This window comes from Amphiprion ocellaris, chromosome 5, assembly GCF_022539595.1.
Source record: "Amphiprion ocellaris isolate individual 3 ecotype Okinawa chromosome 5, ASM2253959v1, whole genome shotgun sequence".
In the NCBI taxonomy this organism is placed as follows: Eukaryota; Metazoa; Chordata; class Actinopteri; family Pomacentridae; genus Amphiprion; species Amphiprion ocellaris.
In genome coordinates, this window is record NC_072770.1 from 47,669 (window position 1) to 69,038 (window position 21,370).

Sequence of the window (21,370 nt, forward strand, 5' to 3'; positions counted from 1 at the left end):
GTTATCTTTTAACCGGTTTTAACTATTCTTGGATCAGTTTTGATAATTTTTGGAACAGTTTTAACCCTTTTTGGACCAGTTTTAATCATTTTTGGACCAGTTTTTAATCATATTGGTTGGATTTTGAGCAACTCTGATTCCATTTCAAGACAATTTGGATGATTTTAAGGTAATTTGGGGTCATGTTAGAGATGTTTTTTGCCACTTTGAACACATTTTAGTCCTTTTGGACAATTATTTAGTCACTCTGGACAAGTTTTGTGTCACTTTGGTCAGATTTTGAGTAATTCTGATAATTCTGAGTCAAATTTTAATCATTTTTGGACGTTTCATGATAATTCGGACTAATTTTGAGTCATTCTTGAAGAATTCCGAGTCATTTTGGACAAGTTGAGACATTGTGGCCAATTTTGAGTAATATTTCACAAGTTTAAAATCTCTGGTAAAAGTTCGAAACATGTTAGAAAAGCTTTTGTTTTTTGTTTGTTGTGTTGTTTTTTTTTTTTTAAATCATTTTTGACAAATTTAGACAAACTTAACATCATTTTGGACAACCTGGTCCCGTTTCAAGATATTTTGAACATATTTTGAGGCATTTGATCAAATTCTTGTCAGTTTGGACAAGTTTCGGTCGTGCTACAATGACTTATGTCATTTTGGGCACATTTTCACTCAATTTAGGACAAGTTTCAAGACATTTTGGATAATTTCAAGTCATTTTTGACAGATTTAAAATCCTCATGGACACGTTTTGAATAATTTCGGACAATTCTGAAACATTTTGGACAAGTTTCCAGACTTTTTCTTGATATAAAAATGTCCTAATGATGTATTTCATTGTGTTAATCTGTTTTTACAGTAACTTTTCCATATCTAGTATTTATGGTGACAGAATTGAACCCACCAGGTTGGATAAAGCTCCCTGGATCAGCTTCTTGTGTTCTTCAGCTTCTTTCTGTCTCTGCTGGACAGCAGCCAGTCGCCTTAAGTTGGCCTTCCTCTGCCGCTCCTCTTCCTCCTCAGCTGCCAGCACGACTTGGACGGGAGGATGATCTTCCTCCTCATCATCATTTTCATCATCATCACTGCTGGACGAAGAGTCAGTCTCTGCTTTCTCTGGGTTCACAGGAGATGTTTTTAAAACTTCAGAAGCAGTTTGGTTCTTCACGACCTCCTCTTCATTCTCTTCTTCATCCTCATTTTCCTCTTCTTCATCATCACCATCACCACTACTAGATGAGGAGCCATTTTCAGCTTTCTCAGGAGTTTTACTTGAAGAAATTTTTAAAAATTTTGGAGCAGTGATGTTGTTTACTACCTCTTCTTCGTTTAATTTATCAGTTTTCTGCTCTTCTTCATTACCTTCCTCTTCCCCCTCCTCATTATCATCATCACTGTGGGATGAGGAGCCACTTTCATCTTTCTCAGAGGTTTTAGTTGAAGACATTTCCAAAACTTTAGCATCACTTATGTCCTTTTCTTCTTCTTCCTCGTTGGTTTCGTCGTCTGCTCCTCTGAGGTTCATCTGTGCAGCTCTAGAGTTCAGTTGTTCTTCTTTCACCTCCTTCTGGTCTCGTTTCTTCTGGTCTCTTTCTGACTCCTCGTTCAGCTCCTTTGTTCCAGTAAAAGCCGGCAGCGTCGTCGTGCCTCCTTTTCTTTTCTTCTTCTTTTTCTTGTCTCGCTCGTCGTCACTGCTGTCATCCTGCAGGAGGGCAGCGAGGATCTCCTCTGGCGTGGTTCCCTTTTTGGTGGGTTTGGTGTCGGGTTCTCGCTCAGTGCTGAGGATTCTGGGAGCTGTAGTCTCCGAGTTCTGCTCAGCATCTTTGGCCAGCTTCTGCAGATCAGCCAGCGAGATCTCCAGATGGGTGACGTTGGAAAACATGGCTTCATAGTCGGAGTCCGAACATGAAGCTGCTGATTCCGACTCCTCGTCTTCATCGTTCTCCTCATCGTCACTGTCTGACACTGGGAGGCGGGGCTTCACCACAGGTACGACCGACAGTTTCTTACCTGGTTTCTGTTTACTGGAGTTTCCTCTTTGGAGTTTGGAGGCGAGATGTTCTTCATCATCATTTGAACTGTCCTCCTCCTCTTCGGCTTTACTCGTCTTCTTCCTCTTTCTGTAGGTGCTGTTTCCTGTTGTGGGCTGAGAAAGTTTCTCCTGAGTCGGAGGAGGTTTTCCTGGAGTCTGAGGAGGTTTTCCTGATGCAAAGATTTCGTCTGTATCTGCAGAATCATAGTCGTCTTCGTCTTTTTCACCTGGAATCACAAAAAAAAACTCGTTCTTGGAAAGATTGTCACATTTTTTACTGGGATTCGTCGTCATTTATTTCTTTAATTAATGAATGTAAGATTTCTTGTGATACTTGAAGAAAGCCTTGTCTTTTACATGCATTCTAGGTTTTTGTTTTTTTTTTTACACACAATTTCTACTAATTAAATTAACCCTCTGAACCCCAAAATCCACCTGCAGGTTTGAAAGGCATGCTAATGTTTGTTTTAAAATGCCAAATTTACACCATTTTTCCCTTAGAAAATGTAAAACAATAAGATTATTCAGCTTCTCCATGGTCCTTGAACTAATCATGTGTGACTTTCAGTTCCTTCTTGAAAATTATCCAGATCTAACCCTAAAAATTGTTCTAGTTCATCAATGTCGCCTTATTATTCTATGTTTTTTTACGTTTCCTTTTAAAAATTGGTGAGAAATAAACATGTAACTTCAACAAAATTCTGAAACAAACAAAAAATTCTGAGCTCTTCGTCACATCCATGAAGTTATCAGTGACTCAGCTGCGACCATCAGTCCTGTGGTGAAAATTCTGAGACTTTCAGCTGTTTTCCGACTGTTCCTGAACTACTCATCTGCAAAGAATTAAACAAATCTGAGCTTTAATTTAAAATATTCATCAAAATCCCTCCATTCTCCATGTCTCATTCAAAAATTCACGAAAAATACACTCTTTGCTCAACCCAGATTCAAAGATCAAGATTCAAGATCAAAATTCTGCATTCTTTTTGACATCTATGAAGCCATCAGTGAGTCAGCTGCAACCAACAGACGTGATGAAAATTCTGAGAGTTTCTGGCTGAACTGCAGGAAGTGTTTTAACACAGAGCAGAGAGGAGACATAAATCTGTTTATACAGTTACACAGCAGGGACTCAGTAACTCCACAACTCCTTTTATTTACCAAAGCAACACAATTATTAATATTCTAACAGTAAATCAGAAAGAATCATCACATTTTCAAATTTCTGACTGTCCTTGAATGACACACCTGTGACAAATTAACCAAATCTGAGCTTAAAATTTAAATATTACTGAAAAACCATCTTACTCTAGGTGTCTCATTTAAAAATTTGCAAAAAATAAACTGTTTAGTGGAACTAGATTTTTTTAAAAACTAAAAATTCCGAGTTTCTTGGTGCATCTGTGAAGCCATCAGTGACTGAGCTGAGACCAACAGTCGTGTCAAAAATTCAGAGTTTTCAGCTGAACTGTGGGTTGAGTTTATACAGACCAGAGAGGAGACAAGTATGGAAACTAATTGTTCAAAATCAACTTTATGTCAAGCTTTTATTTTTTCCACTTAGAAAAATGTTGGACATGTTGATTTCAAGCTTTTAAAAATTTTAGTAAAATACATAGTCAAAGAAATTCGACTCATTTTTCATCTTTTTTTCTGATTTGTGTCATTTTAACTGAGTCGCTGCACACTTTTGTTCATGTTGATCACAGCTGATGGCTTCATGGGTGACGAAGAGCTCCCAATTATTACTTTTTTATACAATCTGGACCACTTTCATGTAATTTTGGACAAGTTCAAAATCATTTTGGATAAACTGAGTCAGTTTTAACAAATTTTGAGGCATTTTTTGGAGGAATTTTGGGCAAATTGTGAAATCTTTCTTTTATCAGATTTCTGTCATTCTGTGTCACAGAAGACATTTCTGGTTCCATAGAGACTTTAGATTGCAGTGAAAAACGAACCACAGTGACAAATAAAAACCTGCTGGTACCTTTGTGTCCACACTTCTCCAGGTAGTCGAGTCCGACCACCTCCAGACTGTCGTCCTGCTGCAGTGCATCGTGGGAGGTTTGCTGATTGGCCACCAGCCTGCGGATCTCCTCGTCTGAATCGACGTCGCTGTCACGTCTCCACGTCCTTTGAGCTGGTCGAGGTTGGAATCCGTTGGTGACGTGGCGAGCTTCAGTTTGATGTACAGAGTTAACAGGATGCTCAGATCTGAGAGGAGACGGAGTGGAAATATTCAGGATGATATTGAGGCCAAAACTCTGTTAATTATCACAAATTAATTACTAAATACACATATGACAGTATTAACTAAAGAAAAGTTTATCAGATCTAACATCAGACGTTACTTTTTGATAACATGAATCACAGAAATATTTAAATTAAAGCAACTGGTGCAAGAATTTTTTCATCATTTAAAGGTGAAAGTCCATTTTTCTTGTGTTTTGTTTATCTTGAAAACTTAACCTTTAGCCTCCGACAACTAAACAGCCTCCATCAGAACTTTATTCAGTTTCTACGTAGAAACGAAGGAACCAGATACTACTAAAACCTTTTGGGAATTATGAAGGCTGTGGAAAATTTGCATCATTTTAATTCCACTGAGATCACCTTTTATTCTTACAAATTAGAATTAATCTTCAGATTAGGGCTGCAGCTGTCGATTATTTTAATAATTGAGTGTTTCTATCGATTATTCTGGTGAGTAACTGAGTAATTTTGCATTCCACGGTTGGCATCAGTAATTTAGGGTTAGTAAGTAGAAGTGAGCGCGCTGTGCAACAGAAATAACCGTCCTGGTGGAACACGGGTGGACATCAACGCTGTATTGTGCATAGACACTCACTGGCCACTTCATTTGCTAGTAAAAGGTTGGATCCCCTTTTCCTTCAGAATTGCCCTATTTCTTGGTGTCATATTATCAACAAGGTGGTGGAAACATTCCTCAGAGATTTTGGTGAATATTGACATGATAGCATCATGCAGTTGCTGCAGATTTGTTGGCTGAACATCCATGATGTGAATCTCCCGTTCCACCACATCCCAAAGGTTCTATTGGACTGAGATCTGGTAACTGTGGAGGCCATTGGAGTGCAGTGAACTCATCGTCATGTTCAAGAGACCAGTTTGAAATGATTTGAGCTTTGTGACATGATGCATTATCCTGCTGGAAGTAGCATCAGAAGATGGCTCACTGTGGTCATAAAGGGATGGACATGGTTAGCAACAACAGGAAGGTTGTGGCGTTTAAATGATGCTCAGTTGGTACTAAGAAAATCTCCCCCACACCATTACACCACCACCAGCAGCCTGATCCATTGATACAAGGCAGGATAGATCCATGCTTTATGATATGTCAATTTTTTTTGTCATTTTCACTCTTTTTGTTTTTTCGTTGTCTCATTTTGTCATTTTCAGTCTCTTTGTTGTTTTTTTTTTGTAAATTTTTTTGGTCAATTTCAATCCTGTTAAGTGTTTTTTTTGTCTAATTTTTTTCATTTTCAGTCTCTTTGTTGTTCTTTTTGTAAATGTTTTTGGTCAATTTCAAGCCTGTTAAGTGTTTTTTTGTCTAATTTTTTTCATTTTCAATTTTTTGGTTGTTTTGTCTCAATTTTTTGTCATTTTCAATCTTTTTGGTGTTTTTGTGATTTTTTTGTCATCTTCAATCTCAGTTTTCTTGTCTCATTTTTGTCATGAACAATCTCTTTTTGTTGTTTCTTTTTTCAATTTTTCTGTCATTTTCAATCTTTTGTTGTTTTTTGTCAAATTTTTCTTATGTTATGGATCCATGCTTTCATGTTGTTTACGCTAAATTCTGACTATCTAAATGTCACAGCTGAAATGGAGACTCATCAGACCAGGCAACATTTTTCCAGTCTTCTATTGTCCATTTTTGGTGAGTCTGGGTGAATTGTAGCCTCAGTTTCCTGTTCTTAGCTGACAGGAGTGACACCTGGTGTGGTCTTCTGCTGCTGTAGAACATCTTCTTCAAGGCTGGATGTGTTGTGGTTGTCAAGTGTTCTCCCACTTTCAATGATGCGTGAATATCATTGAGGATTTTTGAGGGTTTGTGTGCAGTTTCCCCACTTGAAAAAGGATGTTTCATCTACCCAGGTTATGAGCTGGACTCCACTCATGAGTCAAACAGTTGCTTTCTTTTCTTCCTCTTTTATTTTGCAATGGTTGCAAGGTCATGGAATACAACGATGGCAACTTCGGTGACAGGTTTAGTTGATAGGGTAAGTTGATAGGGTTAGCTGATGGGTTTAGGTGAAAAACCTTTAAAACACAAAAGAACAATGTTCACAATATTGCATTCGGCAGATAGTAACAGCCATTCCCCTCGTACAATTTTACCTCATAAGTAAATGCCACTCAATTTACCTGCATTTTAATCACATTTTAACAAATTTTGCTCTTAACATTTCTATCAGACTTTTTAAATTATTTTTATAGTTTTTAATTCATATTCTTAAAATTATTTAAAGTGCATAAAGTGACTTTTAAAGTGCAATCCGTTCCAGATCCAATAAATAAATAAATAGAATAAAGTGCATAGTACAAAGCCACCATTACAAACAGAATTAAATAACTGTTTTTTTAACCTTAGCTGGAAAACCTCTAATTAGCACCAATTAGCCTGCAATCTTATTTTCAACTGAGCAATTACAAACACAGCAATAAATGGCATACAGACATAAGAAAGTTAACAACCAGGCACTCGTGGCTGACGCTGATCTCCGTGGCTAATGCTAAAGCTAACATGTTCTGCAGGTTAAACAGTCTCCCAGATCTTTCATGGTTCTGCTCTTACCGGCTGCTACCTGGATTTCTGTAGATGAAGCAGTCCTGCACAGTTTGCCGCAGATCCTCACGCTCACAGCCACTTTGTTTGAGCGAGGTCATTCATTCTCCTTCCCTCTCAGTGCTGCGTGTGTCCCTTTTTATGCTGCAGGTAGCAAACCTGCAGCCGCAGATTGGTTCCGCCCCAGCTGAGTGTAGCACCTGTGTGAATGCTTCTTCTTTCTATGACGTTTCAGCTTCTCCCAGTTTGACTTGACAGTGGTTCAGAGATGGTATTCTGCATTCCTTGGTTGTAACCAGTGGTTATTTGAGTTACTGCTGTCTTTCCATCATTTCCAACAAGTCTGCCCATTCTCCTCTGACTTCTCACATAAATAAGGCATTCTGGTCCACACAGCTCACTGGATATTTTCTCTTTTCAGACCGTTCTCTGTAAACTCTAGACATGGTTGTGCATGAAAATCCCAGTAGATCAGCAGTTTCTGAAATACTCAGACCAGCCCGTCTGGCACCAACAACCATGCCACGTTTGAAGTCACTTAAATCCTCTTTCTTCCCCATTCTGATGCTTGGTTTGAACTTCAGCAAGTTGTCTTGACCACGTCTACATTTTTATGTGCACCTAATAAGGAGGCTGGTGAGGGTATAACATAGTATATAATGGATTAAACGAAGCGTCGAGGCATTAGAGTAATCGTTTCAGAACCCATCAGCAGCTTTAAGTAAAGTTCAGGGACCCTGAAGAATCAACCCTCACAGATACCTGGTTTTTCCTGCTGCATCGTGGGAGTTGACCTCGTCCGTCCGGATCTTCTTCCGTTGAGGCAGCTCGTATGGCGGGAACTCGCCCCGCCTCCTCTTGCTGATGTCATCGTGCCCCCCCTGCACCTGCCAGGTGAGCTGGGTGACCGGCGTGGACCCGTCTACTTCCTGGCGGTCCAGCCGGCGGATGTTGTGACAGTATTTGGACGGGTCGTACTTCAGTGTTCGAGCTCTGCTGCCTTTCTGGCTCCGGAGTTGCAGGACGGGAAGAACTCGACCGAACTTACTGACCACCCAGTCCTGGAAACAGAGAAGACGGTCAACACCTCCCGCCTGATCCATGGTTCTCTACATCAGATAAAGACAAAATCCTAACCCTAACGCTCACATTTAGGTAGGGAGATACTTTACCGATACTGAGGGAGAGTCAAGAAACCAGCAGCATATTAAACATACAGAACATACAGAAATACAGATAACAGATAAACAGATTAGATTTACAAAAATCAACAAATTTACACCATTTATCAAACCCAGAAAAGATGGGAAAAAAAACAGAAAGAATCATCAGATCTTCAACTTTTTGACGGTCTTTGAACTAATCACGTGTGATCGGTTAATTTCTGTCTGTCCCATCTGAAAATCTGAGCATAAAACTGATTTTCCATCAAAATCACTTTATTCTACATGTTGTGTTTAAAAATTCACTTAAAATAAACCATTTGCTCAAAACAGATTCTGTAAAAAAGAAAAACTTCGAAGCCTTTTGTTACATCCATGAAGCCATCAGTGACTCAGCTGTGACCGAAAGGCATGTGACTACAATTTTCCAGGTCTTATTTAAAAACTCTCTAAAAATACATTCTATGTTTGATACAGATTCTACAAAAAACTAAAAATTCTGAGCTCCTCGATGCAACCATGAAGCTATCAGTGACTCAGCTACGACCAACAGTAAGGGGACAAAAATTCAGAGAGTTTTCGGCTGAACTGCAGGATGTGTTTCAAACTTTAAATAGTTAAATATCTAGAGTAAAGTAGAGCCTTAAATTTTTGTGTTGGTAATGTCTATGGACACTTGGACAAATGTTGGACATGTTGATTCCGTTTCTTTAGCTATCTGTAATATAAATAATTAAAGAGCTCCAGTTTTGGTTTTTCCTTTTTGTACTATTTTTGTCATTCTAACTGGATAATGCTTTAATGGCTTCATGTTCATAAAGAGAAGTGCAGATTTTTTTGTTTTTAACACAATCTGGTTTGAACAATGATTTATTTTTTGGCAAAGTTTTAAATGAGACATGTAGAATAAAGTGATTTTGATGAAATATCACAACTTTATGCTCACATTTGATTCAGTTGGAGAAGAAGAACAGTAGTTTAAAGACCGTCAGAAAGTTGAAACTCTGGAAGGGGTGTCAAACATGCGGCCCGCGGGCCAAAACCGGCCCTCTAGAGAGTCCAATCCAGTCCGCAGGATGACTTTGTAAAGTGTAAAAATTCCAGAGAATACATTAACTGCTGATTGTAAATTTGTAAAACTAAAAATTTAAAAGAATTTCTAGACCATGACAAGTTGTTTGGATCAGAAAGTAATACTAGATTGCTCATTGTTGTTCTATCCTTTTGTGCCTAATTTTTGCAATATTTTGTCTTGTTTTTATTGTTTTTGTCTTTTTTTGTCTGACTTTTGTCGTTTGTCTCATGTTTTTGTCAGTTTGTTTTTTCCTTTTGTCTCGCTTGTGTTTTTTGTTATATTTTTGTCATTTTGTGTTTTGCTTTATTCGCTGTTTTGTGTTGTTTTTGTCATTTTGTGTTTTTTTCCTCACTTGTGTTGTCCATTTTTTGTTGCTTTGAAACTTTGTCTAATTTTTTGTCTTTTTGCTTTTTGTGTTGTTTGTCTTATTTTTTGTCATTTTGTTTCTCGTTTTTGTAATGTTTTGTCTTGTTTTTGTTGGTTTTTTTTGTCTGACTTTTGTCGTTTTGATCGTAAAACACTATATCGTTAATTTCCAGATAGCTGTGACTAAATGTTTTGGGCCTTTGTAGAAACACTGTGATCTGTAAGTTGTGATGTGTAAATGATAAACTGAGGCATAATGTTGTTGAAATTGAACTTATTTTTCTGATTGTTCATAATGTTTTGTAAAAAGACAATTCCTTAAATATGACCATTTACAGAATGTACTTTATTTGCACTAAAACAAAGGAAACATTTGGAGTTGTGGTTATTTATAGGTTATTATGCTCTGATTTCACTGGTCCGGCCCACTGGAGATCAAACTGGGCTGAATGTAGAACCTGAACTAAAATGAGTTTGACACCACTGATCTATGGACTCGTTCTGACTCTGATAAAAGATGTAATTTTGGTGACTTCTTTTCATCTCTAACCTGCTGGTTGTTCCTCACAGTAAAGCTGATTATGTCTATTATCTGGACTTTTCTCCCTGCTGTGTGACTGTATAAACAGATTCAGACTGGACCTTGTGTCCTGGTATTTCAGTTCCTGGTACTGCAGCCTTCATGGTGAAGTTTTCCACTCCGACTTTGCTCAGTGACTCCAGCAGCTTCTGTTTCTGGTCGTCAGCTGCCGGCTGATAGAGACGCTGATCTGCTGCTGCCTGACGCTCCTGAGACAATCTGAGACACAAACACGTCAAACATCATTGTTCTGTAAGTTAACCCCAAAGATTCAGGCTCTGGAGCTCATAGGAACCTGAAATATGAATTTTAAACCAAATACCAAGTCTTCTGATAAGACGACTCAACAGACTCCGCAAAAATTCAACTAAACCTGAAAAAATTCTATCTAACCTCCTCAGAATCAGCTGCTTTTAAATCCACAGTAACTTTTGTCTATTTACTGAAGGCGTGTTTTACCTTCATAGTATGAATATTTTAGAGTTACAGGCGGTAGAAGTGCATAGAGCTGGGTCCAGATTTGAGCCTCAGAACTTCATCAGTTCTGTTAAAAACTGCAACCAGATCAGTTTTACATCCATCCAGGTGTCAAAATCTAAAGACTAAATCTGTTTTTTTGGTCATTTTTTCTCTATAACCAACTTTGAGCATCAGTATTATGGGATGTATCATAGTTTCAGCAGTTTAATGTCTATGAGTCCTTGAAACAATCAGTGGTATCCTGGATGTGTTTCTGTTTGGTTTGACCAAAATAGATAAAAAATTTGTTCAAAGTGAGTCAGAGATTGTCTAAAAAAAGCTCAAACTCATTCAAACTGCCTTAAAACCTTCATAAAACGGTAAAAACTTGCCCAAAATGACTCAAAATGTGTCCAAGATGACTTAAAAATTCTCAAAAATATCTAAACCTTATTCAAAATGCTTTGAAATGTTTCCTAAATGACTCAAAAACCATCCAAAATAAATCAACATCTGCCTTAAACGAGTTAAAAATGAACGAACACGACCAAAAAATGTCAAAAATTACATCAAAATTGTCCACATTTAAAAAAAACTATCTGACCACCTTAAACATACCCAGAATGCTCAAAACCTTTCCAATCAGTTTTAAAGCCAACTTTGAGAAACAGTATTACGGGATGTATCGTAGTTTCACCAGTTTAATGTTGACGAGTCCTAGAAACAATCAGTGGCATCCTTCTGTTTAGTTTGTCCACAATGAGCCAAAAAATTTACCAAAATACCTCCAACTTCTCCAAAATTTCTCCAAAGTTTCCCCTAGTGACAAAAACAATACTCAAAATGACAATTAAATTGTCCAAAATACTGAAAACCGTTTTGAAATTTAACAAAAAGTGTCAAAATTGAGTTGAAAATGGACTAAAACGACATAAAACTGTCCAAAATTATTCTAAATTTGTAAAATTGTAAAATTGTTCAGAATTATTTTTTAAGAAGTCCAGAATGACTCAAAAATGACCCAGTCAATTTTATAACCAACTTTGAGCATTAATATTATGGGATGTATCATAGTTTGAACAGTAAAACTGCAGCAGTTTAATGTCCATGAGTCCTAGAAACAATCACTGGTATCCTGAATGTTTTTCTGTTTAGTTTGACCAAAATACATTTTAAAAAATTGTTCAAAGAGAGTCAAAGATGAAGTAAAATTGCTCAAACTCATCTACACTGCCTTAAAAATTTCACAGAACGGCAAAAAAAAAACAATCAATCAATCAAGGCTCATATCAGCATGTGTGATATGTGGTTGGTTGGAATAAGTTAGAAATAATGAAAGGATCATTTTTACACACATTCTGATCATTTTTGAGAAGTTTTTGTCATTTGGGGAAAAATTGAGTAATATAGGAGATGTTTCTGTCCATTTTGGCTGAATTTTGGGAGTATTTTGAGTCATTTTGTGCAATTTTTGAGTCATTCTAGACAAGTTTTGGGGAAAAACGTGCATTCTGGGTAAACTTTGTAGGCACATATCAGCATGTGTGATAGGTGCTTGGTCAGAACAAGTAGGAGACAACAACACAGAAGATAAAAAAAAAACATCTAATAGACATGATTCACTCTGATAAAATAATTTTCTAATATAATCATATTGTGACACTTAGTATTTCAATTACTCTATGCCGTAGACGTTATACTGCTGCAGATTTGCTGTTCAAGCTGTGATTCATCCCATAATATTGGAGTTAGCTATAAGACAAATGAACATAAACCAGATTTAGTGTTTAGATTCTGATAGCTTTAGTGGATGTAAAGCTGATTTAGTTGCAGTTTTTAACAGAACTCAAATGTGTTTTTCCATGTGAGAAGCTCTGACTGATGCTTCTGGACCTCATATATATATTAATATAAACTACATTATAATCTGACCTCTAATAAATCTGTTCAAACTGTGACCCTCTACAGGCACAAGAGTTAAACAAGCTGCAGGTTATTCTGAGGTTCCAGTTAAACTCAGATGAACTGACTTGTTTCTGCTCACATGAGGCGTTCATGGTCTGTACCTGTGAAGGAAACTCTCTTTGGCTGGTTCAATCTGTAGAGTTCCTCCTTTCCACTTGGATTTGTTCAGCACCGTTAAACCTACACAGAAACACAGACTGATGATACAATGAAGCCGAGCAGGTTCCAGTAACCTGAACCTGCTCTGAGGCCACAAAAAGAGAAAATATTTACATTATCAACAGTTTATGGGACATAAAAATGTGTTTTTTTTAACCCTCCGAGCTCAGAAACCTTTTGGTTGGTTTTATATAAACGTAATTTTGAAAAATTTTGACAAAATTCCTTCATTTATCAGCTTAAAACTGTAAAAACAGAAAAAAAAAGTTTGGTTTTACAATTTTCTGACAGTCCTTGAACTACTCATCTGTGACACGCTGTTCGGTTGGGAAACCTAATACCTTTCTTCTACGTGTCTCTTTTAAACATTCACCAAGAACAAACTGTTTGCTTTAACCAGATTCTGTAAAAAAACAAAGAATCTCCTCGAGGTAACAGTGAAGCTACTAATGACTCAGCTGTGATCAACAGTCACATGATAAAAATTCAGAGACTGCAGGCGGTGTTTAAATAGTGCAGAGAGGAGACTAATATAGAAACTACAGCTGTCAAAATTAGCGCGTTAAGGCGGATTAATCCATCATCATGATTAATCTGATCAAACATTTTAATGCAATTAACACATCTGCAGCGCAAAAGTCCCTGAAACGTCTCTGAAAACGCATTTCGGGCAGTTTGTCCAAGTAGACTTGCCGTTGCAAATGGACACTTGATCCCATTATAGTCCTTTTCAAAATAATCGTCATTGGCAGGAGTTTTGCCAATTAGAGGCCGATATATTCTTAATTTCTCATAAAACAATAAATGCTGTTAAGTGTCAGAGTCACGCAGAATGATGTCCTTGCACTGTTTGTCCAATACATGGAGCTCTGACTCAGTGAAGTACAGGAGTAAGCTACAGCCAGGAAACATTACAGGAGTGGGCGGAGCCGACAGGTAAGTTTAAAACGACGTTGTGAAATTAACAATGACTCAACATGTCTCCTGTTTCAGTTAAAAAAAAGAGTTCAAGTTCAAATGTTTAACATTACTGTTACTACCATTATAGATTTAAAATGCTGTCAAAGATGACCTGTTTTACATCTGAGAAAGGCGTCTCTGGTTTTTATTTTGGTTCATATGAGTCCTGACTTCATGGCAAAGAAAATAATGGAGTAGAGAAAATGTAATTTAATGTTAAAGGACATTAGAGGGCTGCAGAAATAATGTTTATCTATTAACTCCCTCTAATTTGCAGCAACAAGAAGTACCAGACCAGATGTATTTCATAACTCATTTATAGATTGACTCTTTTTAAGGTAAAATAATTTCCTAGATGTTAAATGCTATGTTGCATGTTTTTGTACTTGAAAATTCCTCTTTGTTGTAAAGTTAAATAAATACTAAAGGACAGAGTATTGTAAAACAGTAAAATGATCTTGCAGTAATTTATATCTTTGTTGTTGCAGCATTAAGGAACCAAAAAAGAAGTTATTTTATTCATTATATACATTTTAAATTAATCGGCCGATTAATCAGTTATCGGAATTTTTTTCTGCCAAATATTGGAATCAAATCAAAAAATCCAAATTGGTCGGGCCCTACGAAACAGCACATTGGGCCGCTCAGTGGGAAATTTAAATACAAAAAAACCCAAGACAGAACAGTCGTCCAACATCCAGTAATATGCACATTCTGCAGGAAGGAGTTTTCTTTTCACTGAAGCACTTCCAGCTTAAAATCCCACATTAACACAAAGCATGTGTTAGTCTGGGATTCTAACATGAACCTTTATAGGTGTTTAATAAACACCTAAAGTGCAGATATATTCTCTTCTTTCTTGAGTGTTTAGGCATGCAAAATGAAACGCAATTAATTTAAAAATGAATATTTAACTGTGATGAATTGAAATTAATCCACAGCATCCCTGTGATTAATCTGATTAAAAATTGTAATCATTTGACAGCACTAATAGAAACTAATTAAAAGCACATTAAAAGTGCAAATACTTAAATATTTACAGGATTTAATGTGTCAGTTTTCCAGTTTTGGTAAAAAGATGAATGTTGGATGTGTTGAGATAAAGACGACGAAGGAGCAGATCTGGTCACTTACATTTCTTCAGGTCGGCGTCTGAAATGTTGATGTTGATGTAGCCAAAGGTTTTGTACGGAACTCCTGCAGAAGAGAAGCATGAAGGAAACGGAACAAACCATGAAATGATTTATAGGTGATGGAAACACAGCAGCTGATCTCTGTTCACCACACAGATGATAAGTAATAATTCTAACAAACCTGTCAACTAAATACACTGAAAAAAAGTCGCTCTGATATTTCATTGGACCACCTTTAGCTCTGAGAACGACACTCATTCACTGTGGCATCGTTTACATAAGCTTCTGCAATGTCACAGCATTTATTTCTGTCCAGAGTTGGATTAATTTTCTACCAAGATCTTCTATTGATGATGGGAGAATCAGACAAAGTCTTCTCCAGAACATCCCAAAGGTTCTCAGTGGGGCTGAGGTCTGGACTCTGTGGAGGACAATCCATCTCCTGCTCCCTGATCCACTCATTCTCAACGTGACCCCATGAATCCTGACATCGTCATCTTGGAACATGAAGAAAACCTCCACTGATGGAAAGACCTGGTCATTCAGTATCTTCAGGTAGTCAGCTGACCTCATTCTTTGGGAACATAACGTTGCTGAACCTGACCAACCCCAGATCATAACCCTAACCCCCACTAGCCATGATGAGGGCATCACTTTATCCACCTCTCTTCTTACCCTGATGCCCACATCACTCTGGAACAGGGTAAATCTGGACTCATCAGACCACATGACCTTCTTCCATTGCTCCAGAGTCCAATCTTTATGCTACCTAGCAAACTGAAGCCTTTTTTTCTGATTATCCTCACTGATCAGGGGTTTTCTTAAAGCTACAGCTGTGTAGTTCCAATCCTTTGAGGTCCCTTCATGTGGAAATACTCTTACTTTCACTAAACATAGCAGTGAGTTTTACTGTTGATTTCCTTCAATCATCTAAGAGTTTGTTCCGACCACATTTGTTCCTCGAAGATGATGGTTCTCCACTATCCTTCCAGGTTTTAATAATGCGTTGGACGGTTCTTAACCTGATTTTAGTAATTTCAGAAATCTTCTTAGTCGTTTTCTTTGCTTGATGCAGACCAATATTTTGACCCTTCTGAAACTGATTAACATCCTTTCCATGACCACAGGATATGTCTTCCAACATGGTTGTTTAAGAAATGAGAAGCTCCTCACTGCATCAGCTAGGGTTAAAGAAGTTGTTGCAGCTGAAACATATTCATCACTGCAGTAATTATCCAATGGAAGGCTTTTTACTTTTTTGCTCATTTAAATCCAACTGGTGACTTTTTTTGGACAGGCAGTGTATTCATATACGGTAAACGTTTTCTGTATTCATCATCAGTTTTTAGCTTTTTCTCTTAACAGACTTCAAAGTTGTTGCAGAGCTATAATCCATCACAGTGATGCTGCTGTTATTTAATAATTAGATTTCTGCAGGTTTTATTCCTCACCGTCCTCATCCTTCCTCGTTCGCAGCTCCACGTCCTCCACGTCTCCAAACTTTCCAAATCGATCCTTCAGGTCCTTCTGAGTCACCGTGTGGCTCAAACCGCCGACATACAGCCGCCGCATCGCTGTGTATCCACGACGACACCGTTACTGTGGAGACAACAAACATAAGCGTCAGGAATATTTTATGTGTGTAGACTCATCAGTTCATACATTTTATATTTTTAAAAACATTAACAAAGCACACACACATCTCTGGAAACAAATACGTACAAAAACAAACAGAGTTTTGCCCAGAGATGCACTATAAAAGTGATATTTTGTATTCTGTGATATAAAGAATTAATCTTTCTGAAGTGATGCATTTTGAATTTTATTGTCTAGCACCGACATATACGTCACTACATGTTTTATGTCTCAACGCTTTGAGGTGTGTAACTGGTGACAAGCTGTACAGCAGAATTTACTCATATTCTGTGTTGATTCAACTTATTTTTTCTAGAATAGATTTTGCTACCATTTGCTTATTTATATGAATGACAGTTGATTAAATATCAAAACCACAGCCTCCATAATGACCATGTAGTTGGACCAACATCTGTCTAAAACAATAAACAAACACTGAACATCAGAACCTCCTGAGGATTCATATGTATTGCTCTATTATCTGAGCTGTAGCTGCGTGGATTCAGCAAAAAGAGTAAACATCATGGTGTTATTTTATAGCAGTTAACCTTCCAGAATGATCAGACGGCGCTGACACAAAATGTGACTTTTTAATTCCAGTGAATTCTGTGTTAATTCGTGTTTTATTAAACTTAAACGTCTTCATCAGTTCCGCCTGAAGCTCCTCACGTCTAAAAACAGAAACACACAGAATCTAAATGAACTCAAATATCTACAGAAATCTACATTTAACTGATCCAATCTCTTGTTATCGTTAAATTACCGGTTTAATTAATGGGGATAGAAAAAAGTCACAGTAGTTACCGCACATGTATCCAGCCGGTGTTACTGTGATTACTGGCCGGGTCCGGTTGCAGTCCTGCTCATATTTCCTTCCGCACTTGTTTCCACATGATTGAAGCGTTCCGAAGTGATTTGATTTACAGTAGACTTAACAATAAGCTTCATAAAAACTCAAGTAAGTGTAGATGTTTATGTAAATATAGCTATAGAACTATTTAGGCTAATAAATAAACTAGTATAAGGTTGGCTTGATCAGCTCTTAATTAACTACAGCCGCTACTTCCTGTGACCTACTTTGTAGCGGGGGACTCTCACTGATTGTGCTCCGTTAGCTTTAAAAAAAATGCCTTTTGTGTAAAAAATAAAGCACTAATATTAGTTTTTAAACTAGATTTACATTAACATTTGCTGTATTTTTGCCCACAGAGGGACATTTTCAGTTACAATCGTCTTCGTAGAAACAATTGTTCCCCCCTCCGACTCCAGACAAGTGGTAGAGTCCAGAGGGCGGGAGGCTCCAAACTGTGTTGGTTAAACGGACATTGAACAGTAAAAAAAAACAAAAAACAAAACAAACAAAAAAAAAACAACACGCCAAATTGTATCAATAAAACAGAATAGCATGCTTTTAAATATATGAATTTAGGATTATAAAGTAACGTCTGTTTGAACTTCGTCATTTAAGGAAAACGAACACGGAAAATTAACTTTTCACGTGTCAGTTTGCCGAAGTGTTTTGCCAGTGTTATAGTTGTTTAGCTTGTTGGATGTTATTGTTGTAAATGACAGGAAGCGAAGTTTGACAGCGAGTTTATTTAATAATTTAGATAATGATGGCGGATAGAGGCTTTGTGGAAGCTTCAACACTTCTTTCAAAACATGGTTCATTACTGGAGGCTTCAATGAGACAGTGCTCGAGTAGGACATCTTGTGGTCAATAAAATGAAATGCAACCGAGACGTGGTAATTGGTTCATGGATTATTTTGGATTTGATTCGCCAAGCACACATTCCTGTTCGACTACACGAGATGATTGTGTGGGTTCTAGTAGATACAATAATAATAATATTACTAGCAGTAATGATGACAATAACTACTGAAGAGCATGTTTCTTATTTGCCATGTCTGTTCATCACTTATATTCTGTGTCATGAAACATTTAAACAGTGCTGCTACATTCATGAGATGTGCTCTATAAATACAGACTGATGTCATTTTTACATGGCACTGGTGCAAATATAGATTATATTGTGGATTTTGGCAAAGTATGTCTTGGGGTTCATTGGTAAAGAGGTCAGTAAAGAGGGTGTGATTGAAAACAGGGCAGTGGGTGTGCTTGTGTAACTGGTTATGACTTTTTATTGAGAAATAACAATTTATCAACCGTTTTGGGACTCAAGCGGTTCCATCTTTTACAGACTATCTCCCTAGCCTTGGAAAAAAAATGTTCACAGGGCACAGATGAGGCTGGGGTACACAAGAAATGTTTCGCTACACTGTACAAGTGTGCATAAATGGCTTTGTGGGTGGCCCAGTAAGCCAGTGGGTCTGCCGTTCTTTCCAGGGGAGGATAAGCCAGGTAACAGTTAACTTCTACAACTGCCCTGGCTGTGGTGCTTTGCATTTGCCAGGCTCTACTTGCGTCTTCGTCCAAAAGGCTCCACAGTTGAACTGAAAAATATTTAAGATCATCATCACCAGAAATGTCATTAGTCATTCCTTATTCAGAATTACAAGAAAAAAATAAATATCTGTGGCAGGTGCTGCTGGTGGTGGAGGACGAGGCTATGGTGGTACTTGTGACGTAGATGACTGCTGCTGGGCATTCTTTATCTTGATAACTGTTGTGCATTCTGTTATTAAACATTCTTTGACACTGGCTGCCACTCTCTGACTGGTGAATCCAAAAGTTTTGAACCGTGGATCCACAAGTGTAGCGACTGCCAGTGAACTGTTTTTTTCTTTATCTTGTAATCTGGCAGCTGAGCACCTGACAAGGTTCAGTGCCCGGTGTTGTACCATGGGGGTGATGAGCTGGGAATACAGTTGTTCAGTCGTGTGTCTTAAAACATGGTATAAGGGGATAACCTTCGATCCTGACGCTCTTCTCTCCTCTGACAAGTCCACAGTCGCCACCTGGAATGCGGCCAGCAGCTGAAATGACAGGAAAGTCCATATTATCTGAATGCATAGATTGTGTGGTGAAGTTGATTTCATTGTTCAGTCTAGTGTGATGCTCCGAGTGAGTTAACCCTTCTGCAGTGACTATGCAATAAACCAGCTAGACCGTTTGGATTCTACCATCATATTTTCTGTGGTTCTCTATTACATACCTTGATGCATTCCCCTGTGACTTCATGCTGCTGGTTGGTCAGAGGAGTCAGGTCTGTGTTTAGTGATGACAGAGCTAATGCAACTGCATCTTTCTCCTCACAGACGCACTGAAGCATATCAAGGGTGCTATTCCAGCGTGTGTCCACTTCCAATTTGAGTTTCTTGATATTGCGACCCAGTTGCTGCTGCATGTGGCTCAGCCTTTCTTTTGCAGTTGTGCTTGTTTTAAAGTAACTTACAATGCTCCTACTCATCGCTCTAATGTCATCCACGCTAGGAGTGGCTTCAAAGGAGTTCTTTACTACAAGGTTCAAGCAATGTGCAATGTGCATTTAGATTGCCTCAAATTCAGGTTATTGGCTAGTTAGCAATCTTATTGCTCGTGAATCAGTCACAATGCATCTAATTTTATTCGCTAGACCCCACTCTGCTATCAGTGATGCAATTTCTGCAGCAATGTAGGCTGCTGTGTCGGTCCTTGGAAAAGGCTTAGCTGCTAGAAGAAGAGTGGACAGCAGGTCATTCCGATTGACATAGTGGCAGGTGACAGCCAGATATGCATCCATGTTGATGGAGGTCCACATATCCGATGTGAGGCTCATGGTCTCAACACCCTGGATCTCTGCCTTCTCCCTCTCCTCCTGATATTTTGCAACCACCATGTCCTTGAGAGCCTTTCTTGTTGGAAGAGTATATGTGGGGTCCAGTTTTGCCACAAGCTCTTTGAATCCAACATCCTCCACTACAGAGAACGGCTGAGAATCCTTGATGATGAAGTTTACGAGAGCATCGTCAAGGTCTCGCTTTTTATTGCCTGAAACATTTCATGTAGACAATACAATGCATTAAGCTACATCAAAAATACTAAGTGTTATTGAAATGTACCACAGGGTAATATAAACCAAACTTACAAGGCATAAGTAATTCTTTGTAAATGTCATGAATAGGCCTACCTGAGTTACAGGCAACAGCCGGCTGCTGCCTGTTCTCCAGCACCAGTTCCCTCTCTCTCCCATGCTTGGCCCTTAAATGCCTCAGCATGGACGAGGTGTTGTTGCTGTATGACAGCCTGGTATCACTCAGCATACACTGGACCTGTGAAACGAACAGTTACCAAAGTCAATCATGATTTGAATGCATTCATGTAATTTTCCATTCCATTGAAATTGGACATTGGCTCCAACAGGCATGCACATCAAAGACAACAGTTGTGTAAATATATTTTCTATAGCGACAGCATTGTACATGAGGGCTTGCACTGAGTTTTCCAATGTAAATACAGGTGAAATAAAAATAACACTCATAGTTACCTTATTATCCAGCAGCAACTGATAATCATCCCATGCACCGGACCTTTTTCTGGTTGGCTCCTGCTGCGGCTCCATCTATCTAGATATATATAGCTATATATCTAGCTAGATAGCTTATCTATCTCTCCCTCTATCTATATATCTTATCTCTCTCTCTCAATATATATATATATATGTCTTATCTATATATATCTACCTATTTATATCTAACGTTAATGAGGACTATCTATCTGTCTGTCTGTCTGTCTATTCTCTACGAAATACGCAATCTGATAGACTACTAACTCTCAAAGCAACTAACAGCAACAAAACCAACCCACTCTGTAAAAAACTATTCAAATGAACAACACTAAATAGGGATCTCCTATCCTGGAACACACTTGATCCCGCCAAGAGATTCACATGACAAACCGAACCAATCAAGTTATTTGAAGCAGTTGAGTGCTTCAAACGTCACTCAAGTGAGTCAAATGTCACGAGTCACGTGACCAAACCACGCGTCGGCAGAGGGGCTCAATACGTTTGCTTCATGTGCTACCGCGCATGTGTCGGAGCCTCAGGTGTCAGAGGACCATCACTAAATTTAGACTATTAGCGACTCTTTAA

At 38.1% G+C, this 21,370-nt stretch overlaps 1 protein-coding gene across 4 annotated transcripts in view; it reads right to left on the minus strand.

Annotated features, from left to right (window-relative positions):
- nol8 (nucleolar protein 8) overlaps window positions 1-20,706 on the minus strand; it is a 39,060-nt gene extending 18,354 nt beyond the window's left edge. The window contains exons 1-11 of one of the 4 annotated variants that reach the window (XM_023264012.3): window positions 20,408-20,705; window positions 19,454-20,268; window positions 19,209-19,274; window positions 17,142-18,791; window positions 16,154-16,301; window positions 14,704-14,766; window positions 12,552-12,630; window positions 10,089-10,245; window positions 7,605-7,903; window positions 4,023-4,249; window positions 905-2,259 (exon numbers count right to left, since the gene is read on the minus strand). In XM_023264012.3, the coding sequence (XP_023119780.2) occupies window positions 905-2,259; window positions 4,023-4,249; window positions 7,605-7,903; window positions 10,089-10,245; window positions 12,552-12,630; window positions 14,704-14,766; window positions 16,154-16,274 (2,301 nt within the window). In that variant the 5' untranslated portion in view covers window positions 16,275-16,301; window positions 17,142-18,791; window positions 19,209-19,274; window positions 19,454-20,268; window positions 20,408-20,705. Of the gene's footprint in view, window positions 1-904; window positions 2,260-4,022; window positions 4,250-7,604; window positions 7,904-10,088; window positions 10,246-12,551; window positions 12,631-14,703; window positions 14,767-16,153; window positions 16,302-17,100; window positions 17,120-17,141; window positions 19,275-19,453; window positions 20,269-20,407 lie in introns of those variants that run through there. The other 3 variants (XM_023264013.3, XM_023264016.3, XM_035945349.2) reach the window with 3 other exon arrangements.
- Window positions 20,707-21,370: the final 664 nt, after the last annotated feature.